Source organism: Manis pentadactyla, chromosome 10, assembly GCF_030020395.1.
Source record: "Manis pentadactyla isolate mManPen7 chromosome 10, mManPen7.hap1, whole genome shotgun sequence".
Classification (NCBI taxonomy): Eukaryota; Metazoa; Chordata; class Mammalia; order Pholidota; family Manidae; genus Manis; species Manis pentadactyla.
In genome coordinates, this window is record NC_080028.1 from 128,180,113 (window position 1) to 128,197,450 (window position 17,338).

The following is a 17,338-nucleotide window of genomic DNA, read 5'->3' on the forward strand; positions in this document are numbered from 1 at the left end:
GCCGAGGGCCTGCCCAGCCCACAGGCGGCCATGCGCAGACTCCACGAGAAATCTGGGGTGACTGCCGCCGGCTGCAGGCAGCAGGGTCGGGGCTGCGGCAGACCCCAGAGCCAGCGGCCACCCCAGGGAAAAAGATGGGGGTGCGAGATGCTTCACCCCGCAAACCTGGAGGCTGGGCTCCAGAGGCTGAGCCACCGCACCCACGGGGAGGGGCAGCCAGAGGCAGGGCAAGGCGTGGACGGGGCCCCACCTGTGCAGGTCACGGGGTGGGGGTGTGTGTGTGTGGCTAGGGCGGGGGGGTTGGGCTTGTTGGGACCTTCCCCGGGACCTGGCCCTCTGTCCAGAAGGGCAGTCAGAGCCTGGGGCAGAGCCTTGGAGACAAAGCTGGCAGAGGGGTGTGAGGCGTAGGGGCGTGGAACCTTCTAGATGCTCCCAGTTCTAACACACCCAGGGGTGGAAGGGGCTGAGGCTGAGCTCGGGCGGCAGGTTCCGTGCTCCACCAGCAAAGGTGGGAAATGAGAGCAGGCAACGGATCACCAGCGGCCCTGGAGGGTGGCCGCTGAGAGGTGCCCGCACGGAGGCCACGGCTCCGACTACAGGCGGCGGGAAGGGCATCCACCCGGGCCATGGAGGGCACAGCCCACAGGAGCAGGAGGCAAGGGAGAGGCGCACACTCCCAGGACGGGGCCCCGAGCGCCACGCTGCGGGAAGGATGGCAGTGCTGAGCTGGGGGGGTCCCCCGGGAAGCCCGGTTCCTGGAAAATGCACTCACCCCATCGACCGCTTCCAAGTCCAGGCGCAGCTGGCTCCGCAGGGAGCGCAGCTTGGGCAGAGGCACCGCGCCCAGGTCCCCGCAGCGCCGCAGCCCAGGTAGCACCGCGGCCGCTCCCCGGCCCTCCAGCTCCTCCTGCAGCCGCCTGAACTGCGCCTCCACCTCCTCCTTCTTCTGCAGGGCCAGCTGCCGGGCACTGTCGGCCGCCAGCGCGCGCTCCTTGGCCTCCTTGGCCTCCCGCTGCCACGCGTCACAGGCCTGGAACCCGGGGGGCTGCAGCGGTGAGCCAGCGGGGGACCCGCGGCCCGGCCCCGCCCCCCGCCGCCCGGCCCCGCCCCGCGCTCACCTGCTTCACCTGCTGCCAGGACTCCTCCCACTGCCTGATCTTCCTCCGGGCCTCGTCCAGCTGCCGCCGGACGCGAGCCAGTTCGGCGCCGTTGGGGCTTGTGCTTGAAGAGGACGGGGGGCCGGCGCTCAGGATGGGGGTCGGGCTGGGAGAGAAGCTGCCAGAAACAAAGTCCCAGATGCTCCCGGGGACGCCGTTCAAGCCTGAGTGCGCAGGGGACGGGTGTCAGCCAGCCCCAGGCGGGCTGCGGGACCGCGAGGCCTCGGACGGGCGCCGCAGGCTTCCCACCAGACCGCTTCCGGCCATTCGCGATGTTTAGAGGACAGCACATTATTTTCAGCGGTTCTCAAACTCTGGTCCCAGGAACCCATCACACACGAATTTCGGGGACCCTGGAGAGCTTTTGTTCACTTGGGTGACAACTACCGATTTAACAAACTAGGTGAAAGGACTTTCCAGTGAGAAATAACCCAAGGCGGCCCTGCCTCCTGTTTCTGCAAATGTGTCTCACTGAGACTGAAAGAGGCTCACGCACAAACCCGGGCCGCCATCAGCAGACCAGCCGGCAGACGTGGACACGTGGCTGCCTGGGACATGAGTCAACACCAGCACCAGGAGGGCCCAGAGCACGGGAGCCCCCGACGCAGCAGTGCCGCCGCACCGCGCCCCGTTCCCCCAGCTGTGAGTGGCACTCGCAGGTGGGCCCCAGCTCACCTAAGGCGTAGGACGGGGCCGAGGAGCCCAGTGCGTCGGGCTCCGACTTGAGGGGCGGTGGCTGCTGGGGGGGCGTCATGGCCGAGGAGACGAACGGCCCCGACGGGGGCTGGGAGAGCGAGCAGAGCGGGGAGGTGGACAGCGAGGACGAGGACGGCAGGGACGGGGAGCGGGGTGGGCCGCCTGGGATGGCCACGGGAGCTGAGCCCCCCAGCGACCGCTGACCTGCGCGGGGCCAAGAGGGGCCGGTGAGCCAGGCGGCAACAGGGCCAGACGCAGCTGGAGGCCTCCGAGCTCAGGGGCTGTGGGGTGGGGGCAGCCAAGGAGAGGGTGGGGACCTGGGGGTTTGGCCGGCAGCCGCCAGGCTAAGGTACGGTACCAGAGCCGTGCTCCCTGACCGCGGACGGGGCCTCCCCTCCTACTCAGGCACGCGCTTCACTCACAGGGCAAGGGGTGCAAGATACCCCCTAGGCCCTGCCCAGCCAGTCCATTCCTGGCATGGTGGTTCCAGTACTTTTAGGCCCCCCCAAATCATTTACCCTCTTCTATCAAAAGAGAAAGACACATCTTCAGGTAGAAGGTGACCAGGCAGTAATGTTACCACACTCATCTTTACACCAACACAGTGGTTAAAACACCCAGAAAGGGCCAGAGAGGCCGTGCCCCACTGTGGTGGTCACCTGGCCAAGGTGGAGGTAAACCGAGGCGGCAGGAAGCAGCTCCTGCACAGGCTAAGGGGACAGGGCCAGAGCCCCCACTCTGGAACCAATGAAGAACTCTTGAAAGAGGACGCCAGCCGGCCCTCAAGAGCCCTGTGGCGGCGCCGTTACCTGGGGGGCCAAGGTCACTGGCGTCCTGCTCCTCAAGTCCCTTCTCTGGGGGTGCGAGATTCAGGTCACTCAGGTGCAGATCCAGAGCAGAACCTGCCGGCAGAACACCGGGTGACTGCGTGGGGACCAGCAGGGTGCCAGCCGGGAAGCCGTCTGCCATGGAGGCCCCGGCCCGCTGCTCCACTTGGGGCTCGGCCTCCACCCCAAACCAGCATCTAGGCCAAGGCACCAGCTCGAAGCCTCTGCAATGTCAGCACTCAGCCTTCACTGATGTCTGCTTCTTTGAAATTGAAATTTCTAATCACATGGTGAAGTTTGACCAAGTAAACACACTGACTAGTAAAAACATGTTTCTTGTACCACCAACAAGAAACTGGTTCACGGCAACTCTGAGGCTGCGTTGTGCTAAGGGCCCCCAGTCACAGCAGAGACCTGTTTCTCCCCACGTGGGGCAGGGCCCATGGGGACCCTGGTGCACTCCAGGTCCCTCTGTCCTGGGAGCAGAGGAAGGCAAGGCGGGCCCCTCAGAGGTGACCCTGCACCAGCCTTCCTCCTCAGAAACCCCTTCCTGCAGACAGGGGGCCGCCCTCTCCCCGTCTGACACCGCCTCCTAAGGCCCTGCCCCAGCTCATGAGCTCCATCCCCCCAAATACCCTGGGGACCTGGCATGGAGCAGGACGCTGTCTTGGGGTGGCTGAGGTCAGGCCTGCCAGCCTGCAAGCCCAGAGCACACCTCTGAAGTTCCCGCGGCCACACAGAACCAGCCCTTGAGTGATCAGAGCTCACTGCGCCAGTCCGCCAAGGGCCGGGAGTTGTGCGCCAGTCCTGCCACCCAGCTCCAAGTCACAGCCTACAGGGGACCCGGGTGGCACTGAAGGCACAGGAATCACGCGGCGCTCAGCACCTTGCTCCCCTCGCCTCTGGGTCCCTCTCCCTCTGTGCATGCTCTCTCAGAAGCAGGGGGGCCTCTTCTGTGTGGCCCAGCCCTGTCCTCCCCCCAACCCCATGCCCGGCCACAGCACCCTTGGAACGCCTGGTCAGACACACCAAGCCCCATTTCAAGAGGCCACAGTGCCATCCCTGACCCTCCCCCGGGGCAAACACCTCTCTGGAGCCCAGAGGATCCACCACAGATCCATCAGGCCCCTCTGCTCTGAGTCAGCAAGCCAGGCTTCCAGAGCTGCCCACCTCTCTAGTGCCCAATGTCACAGAGCCCGCTGGACTGAGTCTGACGAGTGACATTAAGTCAAAACTGCCTGGGGAGAGAAGCCATCGCTCAGTTCTGTCCACACCTGGCCCGCCACTGGCCGGGACGCCTGCTGTCCCTGGGGACAGCCACGCCCTCCGCACAGGGTCGGGCCAGGAGGCCATAGGGCTGCGGGTGCAGGAAGGAGGGGGTGGGCTAGGACTGTTTTGGGGGACAAGGTGAAGGCCTCACCAAGACAAGGGAGTGGGAGGAACGCACCCAGGCCAGAGAGGCGCATTTACAGCAATGAGCGGGAAATACTGATAGGAGATGTCGGACGCCTGCAGATCCACCAGGAGCCAGCTCCGTGCTGTGCAGAGCAGCTCCCTGGGGAGGTCCGCACCCCAATCCCTAGGGCCCACAGGAGCTACCCACGGGGGTGGCTCCTCGCCTTGCGCCAGGTCCTTGTCACAAGCCGGGAGGTGGCCAAACGCTGATTTCCAGGAGTGCAGTGTGCACACTGGGAGCTGGCGGCCCTGCCTCTGTGGAGTATGGCCCTTCGCACGTGTGGGAAGGCACCCTTGGGGGCCGTGTGGGTGTCCTCCCTGCAGATGAAACCCAGCCCCACATGCAGCCACAGCCAGATGCCCCAAGCGGGGCCGTTCCACCAGCCCGGAGGCAGTGCTGGGGCCACTGAGGCCCAACGCCACCATGCACTCTTGATCAGATCCTGGCCTTGAAGGGTGTTTTCTGGACACCCAGCCACCTGGAGAACACAGACCCCACCAGCCTGGCCTCAGGCCCACCTGCCCTGAAGGAAAATCCATTCCCGCAGAGGTCTCATCTGGAAAGGGGCAAATGGCAGGAGGCAGAGGGGTCAGGCGCCCAGCCCCAGCTCCTGGCTCTGCAGGGAGAGGAGGCAGACGGTGCCGAGCCAGCAGGCACCTAACCCTGGGAGCACATGTTCGGGGAGCAGAGAGCGGGCCCCAAGCTAGCAGCACCCCTGCTCCTTCATCCTCGGGACAGTGTCAAGGAGACATCGCGGAATCCTCACGGTGGAGCCCCACACGGGCCAGCTCCTCAACAGGCTGGAGCGCCCACGTGCCCCCAGAGACACCACAGAAATGGGCTGATGAGAAGACCGTGAGGAGGAAGGAAGCGCGTCCCAGGGCCCGCACTGGCCCGCACGGCCCCTCTCCCCTGGGGCTCCTTTCTGCGGGAGCCCTCCCCCCATGCTCCTCCAGCCCTTGCTCAAGTGCCCCTGCTCTGGAAGCTTCTTCCTCCAGGGAGGTACAGGGGCAACCGTGTCCTGGGGCTCTCGGGACCGAGCACCACACCCCCAGCTTCAAGCACTGGGAGGCCACCCTTAGTTCTCAAGCCAGGAGACCAGGTTTTTCATTCGAAAAGCATTCTGAAGGTCTTTCAGCTTTGAAGCAGACCACCCCACACCTTCTTGGAAGCTGGCACTCCCTCCTATGCCTGATGCATGTTTGGACACGTGTGGCCTCTGCAGCCTGACCCTCAGGCCCCCGGATGCCCCCCAACATGGCTGGGAGAAGCCCCCCAGGCACCAGCACCTTCCTGAGCTCTCAAGCTGACATACACATCCAAGTGCTGAGCAGAAGACCTCAGCTCCTCTTCCTCCCCCAGTCACACCAGTCACACCAAACTCCCACCATCTCTGCAGGCTCCCTGTCCCCCCACTATCCCACTGAGGCCCAGGATGTCAACCCAGATGCCGCAAGTCCTGCCTCCTAGGATGAAGGTCCCCACTGTCGGGCTGGTCTCTTCCTGAGCACACCCTGCTTCACCCCAAGAAACCTTCCACCTCAGCAAGAGTCTCCTCTGCACTGCTGGGGCTACAGCCTGGCACAGCTTCCATGAGCCGCACCAGTCCTGGGAGAACTCCTCCTCAGCCTCCAAAACCCTTCTTGGAACCACCCTGCTCCATCCCTTGCACGCCCACACTGCAGGTCCACCAGACCAGGGCTGGTGGGTGTGCAGAATCACTGAGAACAAGCACCCCACTCCAGGCCTGCCCGGCCCTGCCATGCTCCCATGCTGCAGCCCAAAGAATGGGGCCTAAACCCATCCTTCATGTGCTGGCCTAGAACACCCCCATGCGGGTGTTCCCCACCACTCATCGGCCTGAGATCTTGGGATCAAGCAAGGGGTGGTCTGCTTCAAAGTTGAAAGACCTTCAGAAATGCTTTTTTGAGTAACTGGCACAAATGGGTGACGGGGAAATAAACTGGAGTTCAGGGGCCTTTCTGCACCTTGAAGAGATGTACTTCATCACGCTCCCCCACCCCCACCCATGACTCAGCACCCAGGTGCACCCCACTGCCCTGCCCGCCTCAGGTGCAAAGGGGGCACCACTCACCTGACAAACCACACCCAGCATCCAGCTCAGAGGGCCTCGGGTTACATAAACTGCCATCTGACCCGGAACCAGCCTTGCCAAACTACCAAAACCGCCCAGATGTTAATGAGAAATTAGCCAGAAGCTGCTGAGTAATGGTCCTGGCAGAACCCTGCTCCTGACGCGACACAGCACGTTCAGAAGGCACTGCAGTCCGCCAGGGTCAGGGACACACGGGGACAACGCACAGTCAGTGCACGGAATGAGAGGCTGGAAGGGGAATGCCCCATGCGGGTGCTCCCCACCACTGCAGGACGGAAGAGCACCTGGCCGACCCGCTGACCCGCCGGCCCAGGTACCACTGCAGGCGCGATTCGCAGCAGGACGAAGCAAGTCACCCGTCATCCCCAAGAAGCAAAAGACCCGCCCGCGCCAGGTGATGCAGGCTGCCCTGGAGAAGCCCCGCTGCTCGCGCCCACGCGGGAACCAGCGGGCTCCTCTGCAGAACAGGTTCCCTAAGAGGGCACGTCTGCGTGCACCTAATTCTGAAGCCCCTAGGAAACCGGGTACCGACCCCTGGCGGTCACACCTGGCACAGGGCGCAGCCTCCGGGGGCCGGTACAGGAACCTGCAGGGAGAGAAGGGTACCTGCGGAGAAGGGTTCGTGCTTCCGGCAGTGAGGGAGGCTCACCTGGGGCAGCAGGCTCACAAGGGGACGGGTAGCGGAACGCCTGGGGAGGAGGGGTTGGTGCACGGGGACGGGGTTGGCACCTCACCTGGGGGGACGCACGGTCCGCTCCGTGCCACGACGACCCGCACCCTGACGGCACGGGGCTGACGATGCTGACTCACCGTCCGCTGCGCCGCCGCCGCCGCCGCCGATTCAAACGCGGCCCGCGCCCCGCCCGCCCCGCGCTGGCCCCGCCCGCCCCCTGTGACGCAAGCCGGAGGGGCGGCCCGGCCCCGCCCCCGTTGACGCAAGCCTGGGTGGGCAGGTTACTTTCTTAAAGGTCACTATCTGAGTCTGACACCTGTTCCTATGGAGTGGAAGGTAAAGGTCATGAGATCTGGCAGGTGGCCCGACAACGATTCCACGAAATCCATCAGATGGAGAATTCGTGTGGAAACAGCACCTATTTATCTCAGAGCTACTCCTCATGCAGTGCGTTCCCCACCAGGTCCCGAATGAGCCTGTGCTACAGGACAACCCCGCGTGCCCCGTAGCCCAAAGCAGGTGCGGGCCTGCGGGCACTTCCCACTGCTGGGGCTCACAGCGCGGGGCTGCGACTTCATGGCGCTGTCAGGACGGTGGGCAGGGGAAGAGGCAGGCACCCTCCATGGCAGAGGCTTATCACCTTGGGAACAGAACACTCCTGTAATGAGAGGCGATGCTGATCCTGAAGAAAATCCACCCTTCACTTGTGGGTAGTGGGTTCAAGAAATATTTAAGCCAATGAAATCACGAACTACAAGATGGTCAGTGACACGAACATGGGCTGAGGATGCCCCTTAGGCTGGAAATATGGCTGTAAAGACTACGAAAAATACACCAACTCCAGTCTTAAACCATTGCATGTCCAGCCAGGCCACTTCCAAAGCACAGGTACACCTAGTTCTACGCTTTCCTCAGGTGAGCAGAGTTGAATGTGAAGCCACTACCCTTGCAGCCAGAGCCCCAATGAGTCAGTTCAGAGTCCTCTACGTGGAGGCCCACCAGAGACGATTTTCAAAAATGACCAAGCATGAAAGTGGGGCAGGGCTCCAAAAACACCTCTCCCCACAGCTTCCCCAGAACAAGGCAAGCCCGGAATGTTCTTTAGCACCTAAGAGCCCACCCAGGAACACCAGGTCCACGCAGGGACATGCCCAGCCACAGGAGTTCTCCAAGGTTCTAGCAAAGTGATCCCTTGAAGAATGGGAAGGATCAGAATCCCCAGAATGAGCACAGGGCTGGGAGGGCCGAGCCCCACCAGAAGCTGGGAGAACACTGCACCGCCAGGCTTCCCCTGCAGTCATCATACAGGACTGGACTGGCTCTATAGCCCTCTGACGTCGTTTGCAGCCAAAACAGCTGAGAAGATGCTCTCTCCTCCCCAACTTGAACTGGCTGCATTTCAAACCTGCGTCTCAGCCACACCCCCCACAATATGAGCAGTGTGACTGGTGTTCACCCATCAGTGGGGCAGAAAAGAACTTTTGAGCATTCCTTGGCTGCTGGTGCCTTTATCTCCAGGTAGGAAATCATCATGTCAGGTCTGGCCACCTGGCCGACTCTGGAAAGGATGTGGTGACCTGACACAGGTACCTGATGGGCAAACCCAGGACCCCCTCCTTTCCCAGGCCCCATGGGAGAAGGCAGGGGGTATGCTCCAGGGACCCCAAGATCAAGGACAACACTGTTCTGGAGCTGACCAAGCTGGGCCTCTCACAGAGCCAACATCCACACCGTCCCAGCCACTGTGGGACAGAAACTTGGAAACTGCCACCAAGAAGGCCTTCCCCACGTCTCCCTTTCCAGGACAGAAAGGCAGGCTCGGGTCAGCTCAGGTTGGCTCGGCCGGCAAAGCCCTCCACAGATGCCACCAGGAGTCCCTCCACCAGATGTGGCCTGAGGGGGCCATGCACAGCCCCCAGCCTCTTGTCCACCAGCCCCACACCTGTCCTGCTCCTCAGCGCTTTCACAAAAGCCAGCCCAGACCACCCGACGGATTCCCCCAGCCTGGCTCCAATCACGTGGATCATTGGCACCTGAACACTCAATGACTGCCCAGGTCAGGGACCCCTCCGCAGGCAGCCGTGCCCTCCACCTTCTAGCCTCACCCCACCCCCTCCCACCCTTGTCTCTGGCAGGTGGCACCACCCACTCTGCCCTCCCTGGGAGCTCCCCATCCCCTCTGTAGCCTGTGGCCCTGGTGAGGTGGGTGTTTCCAAACCCACACGTGGCACAGCCAGTGACTGATGCCAGGCTTCTACATGAGAACGAGCTTTCCACAGTGTGTCCTGAATGCACCCTTTCTGGTTACTCCCCAAAAGCCACAGTGAGTGCAGAGCCGCCAGGGAGGTGGGGCAAGCTTCGCACTTACCTGGGACAGACTCGACAGCAGTGCCAGTGGGGCCGAGCGCGTGGGTGCTGGCCGGGAGGGCGGGCAGGGCGGGCGGGGAGGAGCTGCCGGAGCCAGTGCTCGATGCCAGGCTGGACGCCACGCTGGATGCCACACTGGGTGCCAGAGGGTGAACCACAGCAAACACTGAAAGGTGGTTCTGCCAGAGACACAAACATGGTGAGCAGGTGCCCCCAGCACGGAGAGTGGCGACCCGACAGCCTCGGAGGATGCCGGCCAGCAGATGCAAGGAACCGCAGACTTCTTTCCCCGGGGCAGAACGTAAAGTCAACTTTCCCAAATAGTCGAGGGGGCGTTTAAACGGCTGGTTTCGATGCCCACGGCAGGCAGAATCGCTAGCTGTCCATCACCCAGGGGTGGGAAGAAATGCATCCAGGAAGTGTCTCACCTAACGAACCTTTTTGCACAGAACGACTGTCAGATGAGACGCGTGGCAAAGCAACATGCCAGGACCACTTCCACAAACAGGTGAAACAGGCCTGTGGCCTCGCTACCCAAGAAAGAAAAATGGGGAAGTCCCCTGATCTTATCCGATGACAGGGGAGCTAGCACATCTTAGGTAAGGAGCCGGTCAGGTGGAGAGGACCGTGCGCAAGAATAAGGCCTCTGAAAGGGACCCAGGACAGAGCCACACGCCACAGACCCAGGCCCTTCGCTTGGCAGCGGAAAGGCCCCGAAGCCACAGGAGCGAACCGGCACGATGCTGGGTCTGCCTGGACAGGACCCAGGACAGTGAGCCCTGGGGGTCCAGCTGGAGGGGGTAGATTTTACCAGTTTGTCAGCTTGAGTGAAATTTCCCATAATAATGTATGTTCTGTAAGAGGGAGAAATCGGGCACTGGGAGGCTCCTCTGGGACCTGCCGCCTGTCGGTGTTCGTGGGCTCCAAGACCCCCCGACTGGCTTTGCTCACGATTGGCCCCAGGAGACAGAACACCGGTCGGCGGGCCTGGGAGACCAGGGACTGACCACCCTTGTACATTTGAGGGTAAGTTTTAAAAATAACTCAGACTGCAGAAATCTGGAGAGCGATGGCCCCAAGGCCCCCTGGGCTCGACTCAGAGGCGGGCTGCCCCCTCGCCCACGCACCAGGCTTTCCGCCCCTCTCGCTGTGGAAGGGGGCCTCAGGCCATGCTCCCCGGCCCCTCCCGAGGCTCCTGTGGGGGCACCGGCTGAGACAGGAACACACATCACACGTCAGGACCTGAGCCTGGCCTGGGGCACCCGCAGGGACTCTACCCAGAAAGGTCACACTGCAGGCTGATGTGCCCCCTGGAAGACATGAGGTGACGCTTGTTCCCGAAAACTGACGACACGTCCTCACAGGTCCTTCCTGAGGCCACCATGGTTACAGAGGTACCACAAGTCAACACTGGGTGCCCATCACCAGGGCAGGGTTCCCCACCAGGCAGCCCATAAGACAGCAAAATGGTGCCAGGCCTCCTCTGACGCCAGCTCGCCTGCCTGATGTTTGTCTCCTTTCTACTGTGGTAAAATATACATGACAGGCCCCATTTTGACCATCCTTACATGCCCAGCTCAGAGGGTCGGGCACCCACGTTGTGCAGCCCCCAGCACCATCCTCCCCAGAACTTTCTCATCTTCCAACTGACACCCCATCCCACTGAACGCTCCCCCCTGACCGTGCCACCCCCTTGCAGCCCTATAAACGTGGCTGCTCTGGGGACCCCCTGCGAGTGAATCTCACGGGCGCTCCTCTGTCTGGCTTATTTGCCTGAGCAGCACAATACCATTGCTCTGGACTGAATTGTCCCCTCAAAATTCCTATGTGGAAGCCATAACCCCGATATGACTGTATTTGGAGGTACCTAAGGTTGAACGAGGTCCTAAGAGTGGGTGGGGTTCCCGTCTGACTGGACTGGTGCTCTTCCAGGAAGAGGAGACACCAGGGGGCACCGTCGGCAGGCCAGGGGGAGGGCTCTGCAGAGGCTGGCCCTGCCTGCGCTGCCCCGGGGCGCCCGCCTCCCAACTGCAGGGACATAACTTCTGCTGTTTCCGCCAGTCCGGGGTATTTTGTCACGATGGTGGCAGCTAATACAGTCCCCCAGGTCCCTCCATGTAGCACACGTCAGGACTTGCTGCCCGTTAAGGCTGAATAAAATTCCTTTGTATAGTTGGACAGCACTTTGTTTGTTCACCTGTCCACGGGCACTTGGGTTGTGTCCACCTTTTGGATGTTGTGAATCACATGTGGGCGTGCAAGCATCTCTGGCAGCAGACCCTGCTCAGCTCTCCTGGGTCACACCCGAGTGCAGCTGCTGGTCACGAGGCAGCTGTTAGTCGTTTTCTGAGGACCCACCAGACGGTCTTCCACCGTGGCCATGCCATCCTGTGCCCCCCGGCAGCGTGCAAGACGGGGTGCTCTGGCTCCCACGTCCTGCTGACACTCGCTCCCCGCCGTGGCCTGGGTCTGCACTTCCCCATGACCCACGACGCTGGGCCTCTCCTCACGTGTTTGTTGGCACCTGAATGTCTCCTTTGGAGAAATGTTCACTTAAGTCCTCTGCCTGTTTTTAAATTGGGGGGTGTTTTGTTCTTTATCCAGCCCCTTAGCGGATACACGATATTTTCTCCCACTCTGCGGGTTGCCTTTTTGTTCTACTGATGGTGTCCTTTGATAACACAAAAGTTTTAACTTTTACTTGACAAAATCCTATCTATTTTCTCTTTCACTGTCTGTGCTTTGGTGTCCAATCCAATGGTGTTGGGCCTCAACGTTGCAAAGCTTCTCCATCTGCTGCTTTTGGGTAACAGGCTGGAGGGAAGCGACCCCCGCCCGACGCCCAGCTGCGGTGCTCTCAGGAGGACCTTGCACTCTGCGGCTGGCGAGGTGACATGCCAGCTGCTTTTCCAGGGGCCGCTGGGGTCTGGGCGCACCGTGGGCAGTGCCAATGCCTCAGCTCTTCAGCAGTGGGGGCCCACCGGCATGAAGCCACGTCACTCAGCACGTCCCACCAGGTGTGGCCCGGGGAGCAGGAGGCTTGTGTGGCAGGGGCTGCCCGGGAAGGAAGACAGCAGCTGGGGAGTGGGCCTCACTAGCTGGGGAGGGGCACCACCTCCGTTTATCAAAGGAAACTCTTGATGGAGAGACACGCCATGCACCCCCACCAGCCCACAGGCTTAGGCCCCAGCAGTAGGAGCACCTGCCACGGCCCCTGGGGACAGGGGACACAAGGGATGCTGGGACCTGTAGCCAACGCAGAGGAGATGGGAGGTCCTGGGGACAGAGGCTAGGGTTCTCCCCTGGCCAGAGTGGACAGGTGCCCACATGCTGGGAGGGCCTCTGGAGAGTCGCAGGCTGGCCGCAAAGCCTCAGCAACCCCCAGCCTTCCAGGCTGAGTGGGAGCCTCAGAGGGCCCTGGGGAAGTGCTACCCTGGCGTGGGGACCCTCGCAGCCAGCTTTCCCACGTCCCCACCTGGTGCCTGCTGCCCCTGGAGCCCAGCTTGGTGATGGGACGGGGTCTCCGGGTGCAGGCGAGAGCCGGCTTGAGGATGAATCACTCCCAAGCATAGCTGCTGACACAAGGGGAGGACACCCGGGGCAGCAGGGCCAGCATGCTGTCCCTGGGGCAGCTCACACACAGGGGGGACCTGGCCAGGCCACCCTGGGGGTCTGCATGCAGCTCAGCCTGGGCGGCTCCTGCTCCTGCCCCCCAGGAACATGCCCCCCTGGCGACCTCACCACTAACATCTCAGACTAACATTTCACTTCCCAGATTCTTAGTCAACGTCTTGTCCATTTAACCTCTTAAACAATTACAAACTAAGTTGCATTTTTACTTTCAACTCTCCTTCCACTGAAGCCAAAAATGTGCTTCAGGAGCACCTTAGAAGACCCGTTTGCACAGCTACTTGGGGGGGAGAGGCCTCTGGGGGCACCCAGAAACAGAGAGAGGACCGGGTGCTGCCCACTTAGGAACACGAAGATCACGCAGACATGAGGGACAACTGGCTGAGGTCCTTGGCCAGAGAAGGCGAGTCCTGAACGCTGAAAGCCCTCTCCACCTTCTGACAGAGATGGAGAAAAGGTGGTTTCAGCTGTCAGGCAGCAGCAACCAGAAAAACAGTTTCTCTAAACAAACAACTGGGTTTGAAAGCACCTGGGGAGCAGTGGCCAGACCAGAACTGAGGCAGCCTCAGGGTGGTGGGCGCAGTGGGAAGCCCACGGGCAGGAGGCCAGGAGGCCAGGAAAGCTCAGAGAACACGGTACTCAGCTCAGCTGGGAGGGTGTCGCTGGGCCCTTACGGGGTTGGCTCCCAGAGACCAAGCCAGGTCCACGCTGGACGTGGGCTGAGCTGCGTCCCTAGAAACTCCTATGTTGGAGTCCTGACCCCCAGAACTCCTGAATGTGACTTCCTTCAGGACAGGCTCTTCACAGGGGAATCAAGTGAAGGACAGGTCATTAGAGTGTGGGTCTTAATTAAGTTAAATCAGCAAGAAAAATAATTTGGTAACTTAATTGAAACTAACAAAAGGGGAAACTAGAGGCAGATGCAGACTTGGAGGGAGGACAGCTGTCTGCAGCAGGAGGCCCTGGGAGGACAGACAGCTGGGGACTACAGACACGGGGAGGAAGGGGCCTCCCCTCCCCCAGGGGGAAAGGTGAGAGGTTCTGGACCCATTGTTTCCAAAGTACAGCACAAACTTTACAAACACTAAAACAAAGGATACACAGAATGAGTTTAGGAAGAACCTAAGCAGAAACACAATCATGTCATGTCACAATGCATGCCCCCCGCCTTGAGAGTCACGGGAGTGCGCGTGCGAGCCCCAGGGCCGTGGGCTGGTGGTACCTGCTTACTGTCCTGCTCGCTGGCTTTTTGGCCGCCTGCCGCGGGCGAGTCTCTCCACTTTGCCTGCAACAGAAGAAGCCCTGGTGTCACAAGGAAAACGCCACAGATTGAATCTGCACGGAGACCTAAGCTGCCTCTCAGGGCTTAGAAAATGCCCATTGCTGACTCCTCCCCAGACAGAAAGCCATTCATCTGCTGCCTCTGCTCAGTTCTCCTGAATTCTGACACCTGGACTCTGATCTCTGACCTCCAGGCAAGCCCATGGGAAGGCAGGGCTGAGCTCCGTGCCCTCTGAACCCACAATGCATCAAACCCTGAGTGCCAGCAGCCTCCTCCAGGGCGGGGAAGTCTTGGGAAGAACACCACCAGGCCAAGGACTATTCAGCGCTGAAGGCAGATCTCATGTCTGCTGCCTGATGGCACGCAAACACTTCTTACCAGGAGAGGATAGCAACTCAGAATTGCTGGGTCTGCAGGATGGCATGTGCACAGCAAACCTGACTAAATAGCCTGTATCTCCCATTAGCATCCCCCATGTATTTACCTTCCCACAGTTTAATGCCCCTGGAAGCAGAAACCCCTCTTCTTGTCTCACCACTTCATAACTGATCACCCTGCTAAAAGTGTGTGTGAGCCCCCAGGTCTAATCGCTGCTTTGGGTCTTGATTTCTTTCCTTTGAAGGCCTCCACGGACACAAGTAATAAACCCTTTCTCCAGTTAATCTGCCTTTTGACAATTTAATTTGCAGGCCCCTGGACCCCGCACCTAAAAGTACTGGAAGTTTGTTTCCTCTCCAGACTCTGATGAGCCACTGTCTGGCGCACGTGTGCTCAGTGATGGTTCTGCCCACAGACCTCGGTGGGTACACCGCCAGATCAAACATAAACACACAGACTGCACGCCGAAGTGTCCCCAAACAGAAGCAGCACTGATTTTTGTGCCTAACTTTACAGAAAGTGAGCTTGCAGCGGTGGCTCCGGTCACCCTGGCCTTTCTTCCTTTCTTGTTTGGTTTCTGGACTTGCAAGAGGACCCAGAGGGACCACCAAGGGCAGAGGAAGAGGAGGTGTTGGGGGGCTGCCGGGGCCCCTTCCTCCCACTGCTGGGCAGGTCTGCTGGGCTCAGCCCCGAGAGACCTCCCGTGGCAGATCTGGGTGAGGGTCTGTCTGCACAGCCACCGAGCAGAGACCAGAGGTTCACACCTCCAGGCCCAGCTATGCTGTGAAGGAGCTCCTGGGAAGGCCCCGGGCAGGCCCACAGGGCTCCCCGCGGGGGGCCTCACGCCCTCGGCCCTGTCACACGGGTGGTGCGTGGACATTCCGGCCCTGGGAGGAGGGAGGGCCGTCCGTCCGCCCAGCGGGGCAGTGCGGGCTCTTCCCTCTCAGTTCGGCTCTGGTGTTCAGGGGGCCAAGAGTCGGAAGACTGGGAGAGGGAAGCAGGTCCTCGACTCTGTTCCCTGCCCCCCTTCCAGAGAAAGTGGCTGGTCTGGGGCCGTGAGGCGCACACCGAGGTACGGCATTCTCCAGCTGACGTGTCGCCTCAGGATCACCAGAACCAAATGGCCCTTCCTCTCCACGCCCTGCAGCATGCTTACACCCCCAAGATTCACCCATCTGCTGAAAACGGTGCCCAGGAAGACCAGCAGCTTCGACAGCTTGGTCCCCGGAGGGAATCCTGGCATCTGTGCTGAAATATTTTGCTCAAATCTTTTTAATGGCCACTTCCTAGAGGACCTCAGCCTCCTCCTCAGTGCACTCCCGGCCCCAGGCACATCTGAGATCCACGTCACCAAAAGGCGCCTGAGCCGGCCCCACCTAGGGGTGGTGGCTGTGCATGCTGCGAACAAACAGAGGCCGCAGTCCCCTTTCAAAGGGTCACAGTTACACAAGGGAGCCTTGACTGGGAGGCCCTGGGAGGTGGGCAGAACTGCCCCGCCTGACACTGCCACCGGGTGGGCCCTGGCCCCGACCCTGCCCAGGGGAACCTAGCCCGTCTGCTGCCAGACACAAGAGGAAGCACTACAGATGGCTCCTCATGGTCCTGTGGGTGACAGGAGACCCTCTGTGTCACTCTGAGCTACCACCAGTCAACACTTCTGACACCAGGGTGGGGTCCCCATGCCGTAGGCGCCCACAGTTCAGCGCCCGCTGATCCAGTGCCCCTGGGGTGCAGGCCCCCAGGCCGAGGTCCCACGAGACAGCCCCGTTCAGATGGCAACCGTGATTCCCAAGCTGTCACTGCCCTTCTTCCTGAACAGCTGTACCCCAGGGCTCCCGCAGCCCCTCCCCAGCTTCCAGCATTTCCTAGAACAGGTCCCAGGGGGGACACTCACGTTTGCCAATGTGCTGTTGACACAGGAGGTGACAGAGGCCACAGGTGACCAGCCCAGCACGGGTACAGGGAGGGAGGCACGGAGGGCCGGAAAGGGGGAGCTACTGTTGGGAAGCAGGGCACACACCCCAGCACCTCTCTGAGCCCCTCTGTAGGCGCGACGGGGCTGACTGGATCTCCAGCCACCCCACCTGCCTCGGTGGGTGAAGGTGCCCCTGCACAGCGAGCGGGAAGGCACTGTGCGGGGCCGGGTCCACACCCAGCTGTCGCTTCTTTAGTTTTTTTAACTGGGGGAAATTCACCCCAGGTAGGTGGGGCCTCCCCAGCGCACAGGGCTCAGTGGCAGCACATTCACAGGGCAGTGGGACTGTGCCCCATCCTGTCCACGTCTCCACTGCCAGGCCAGGCACCCACTCTGCATGCCACAGCCTGACGTTCACGGTGCAAAACACCGGGGGGGTACACAGAAGCCGCTGACCAGTGCCCGGCAGAGCGCAGTGACTTCCGCAGGGGTAGGTGTGGACCAGCCAGCAGCAGCCCAGGCCCCACCCACGCCAGCCGGGCGGGTGCCTCACAGGGACAAGCCCCCGACCAAGGCTCCTTCCACCCAGGGCCTCGGGCCACCTCCTAAACCCACAAGTGTCCAAGCCCCCGAAGCCAAGGGGAAGTCAAGGGCACAACGCAGTCCTGCCCCGAGCTCCAACATGGCACATGCAGACCCCCAACAACACAGCAGGCACAGAGGCAAGGAGCCCACTACCACACCAGAGGGAGGGTGGGACTCGAGGCCTGAAGGCCCTGCCCACTGTCTCAGCCCCGCGGGCACAAGGTCAGCTCAGCAGCAACCAGCACTTGGCCAGGCC

General features: G+C 61.3%; 1 protein-coding gene across 5 annotated transcripts in view; it reads right to left on the reverse strand.

Moving 5' to 3' along the window:
* The window catches only part of UNKL (unk like zinc finger), a 35,589-nt gene that overhangs the window by 2,642 nt on the left and 15,609 nt on the right, over window positions 1-17,338 (reverse strand). For 3 of the 5 annotated variants that reach the window (XM_036915855.2, XM_036915858.2, XM_036915859.2), the window contains exons 9-14: window positions 14,145-14,207; window positions 9,294-9,471; window positions 2,663-2,755; window positions 1,833-2,057; window positions 1,119-1,321; window positions 773-1,030 (exon numbers count right to left, since the gene is read on the reverse strand). In XM_036915855.2, the coding sequence (XP_036771750.2) occupies window positions 773-1,030; window positions 1,119-1,321; window positions 1,833-2,057; window positions 2,663-2,755; window positions 9,294-9,471; window positions 14,145-14,207 (1,020 nt within the window). Of the gene's footprint in view, window positions 1-772; window positions 1,031-1,118; window positions 1,322-1,832; window positions 2,058-2,662; window positions 2,756-6,986; window positions 7,106-9,293; window positions 9,472-14,144; window positions 14,208-17,338 lie in introns of those variants that run through there. The other 2 variants (XM_036915856.2, XM_036915862.2) reach the window with 2 other exon arrangements.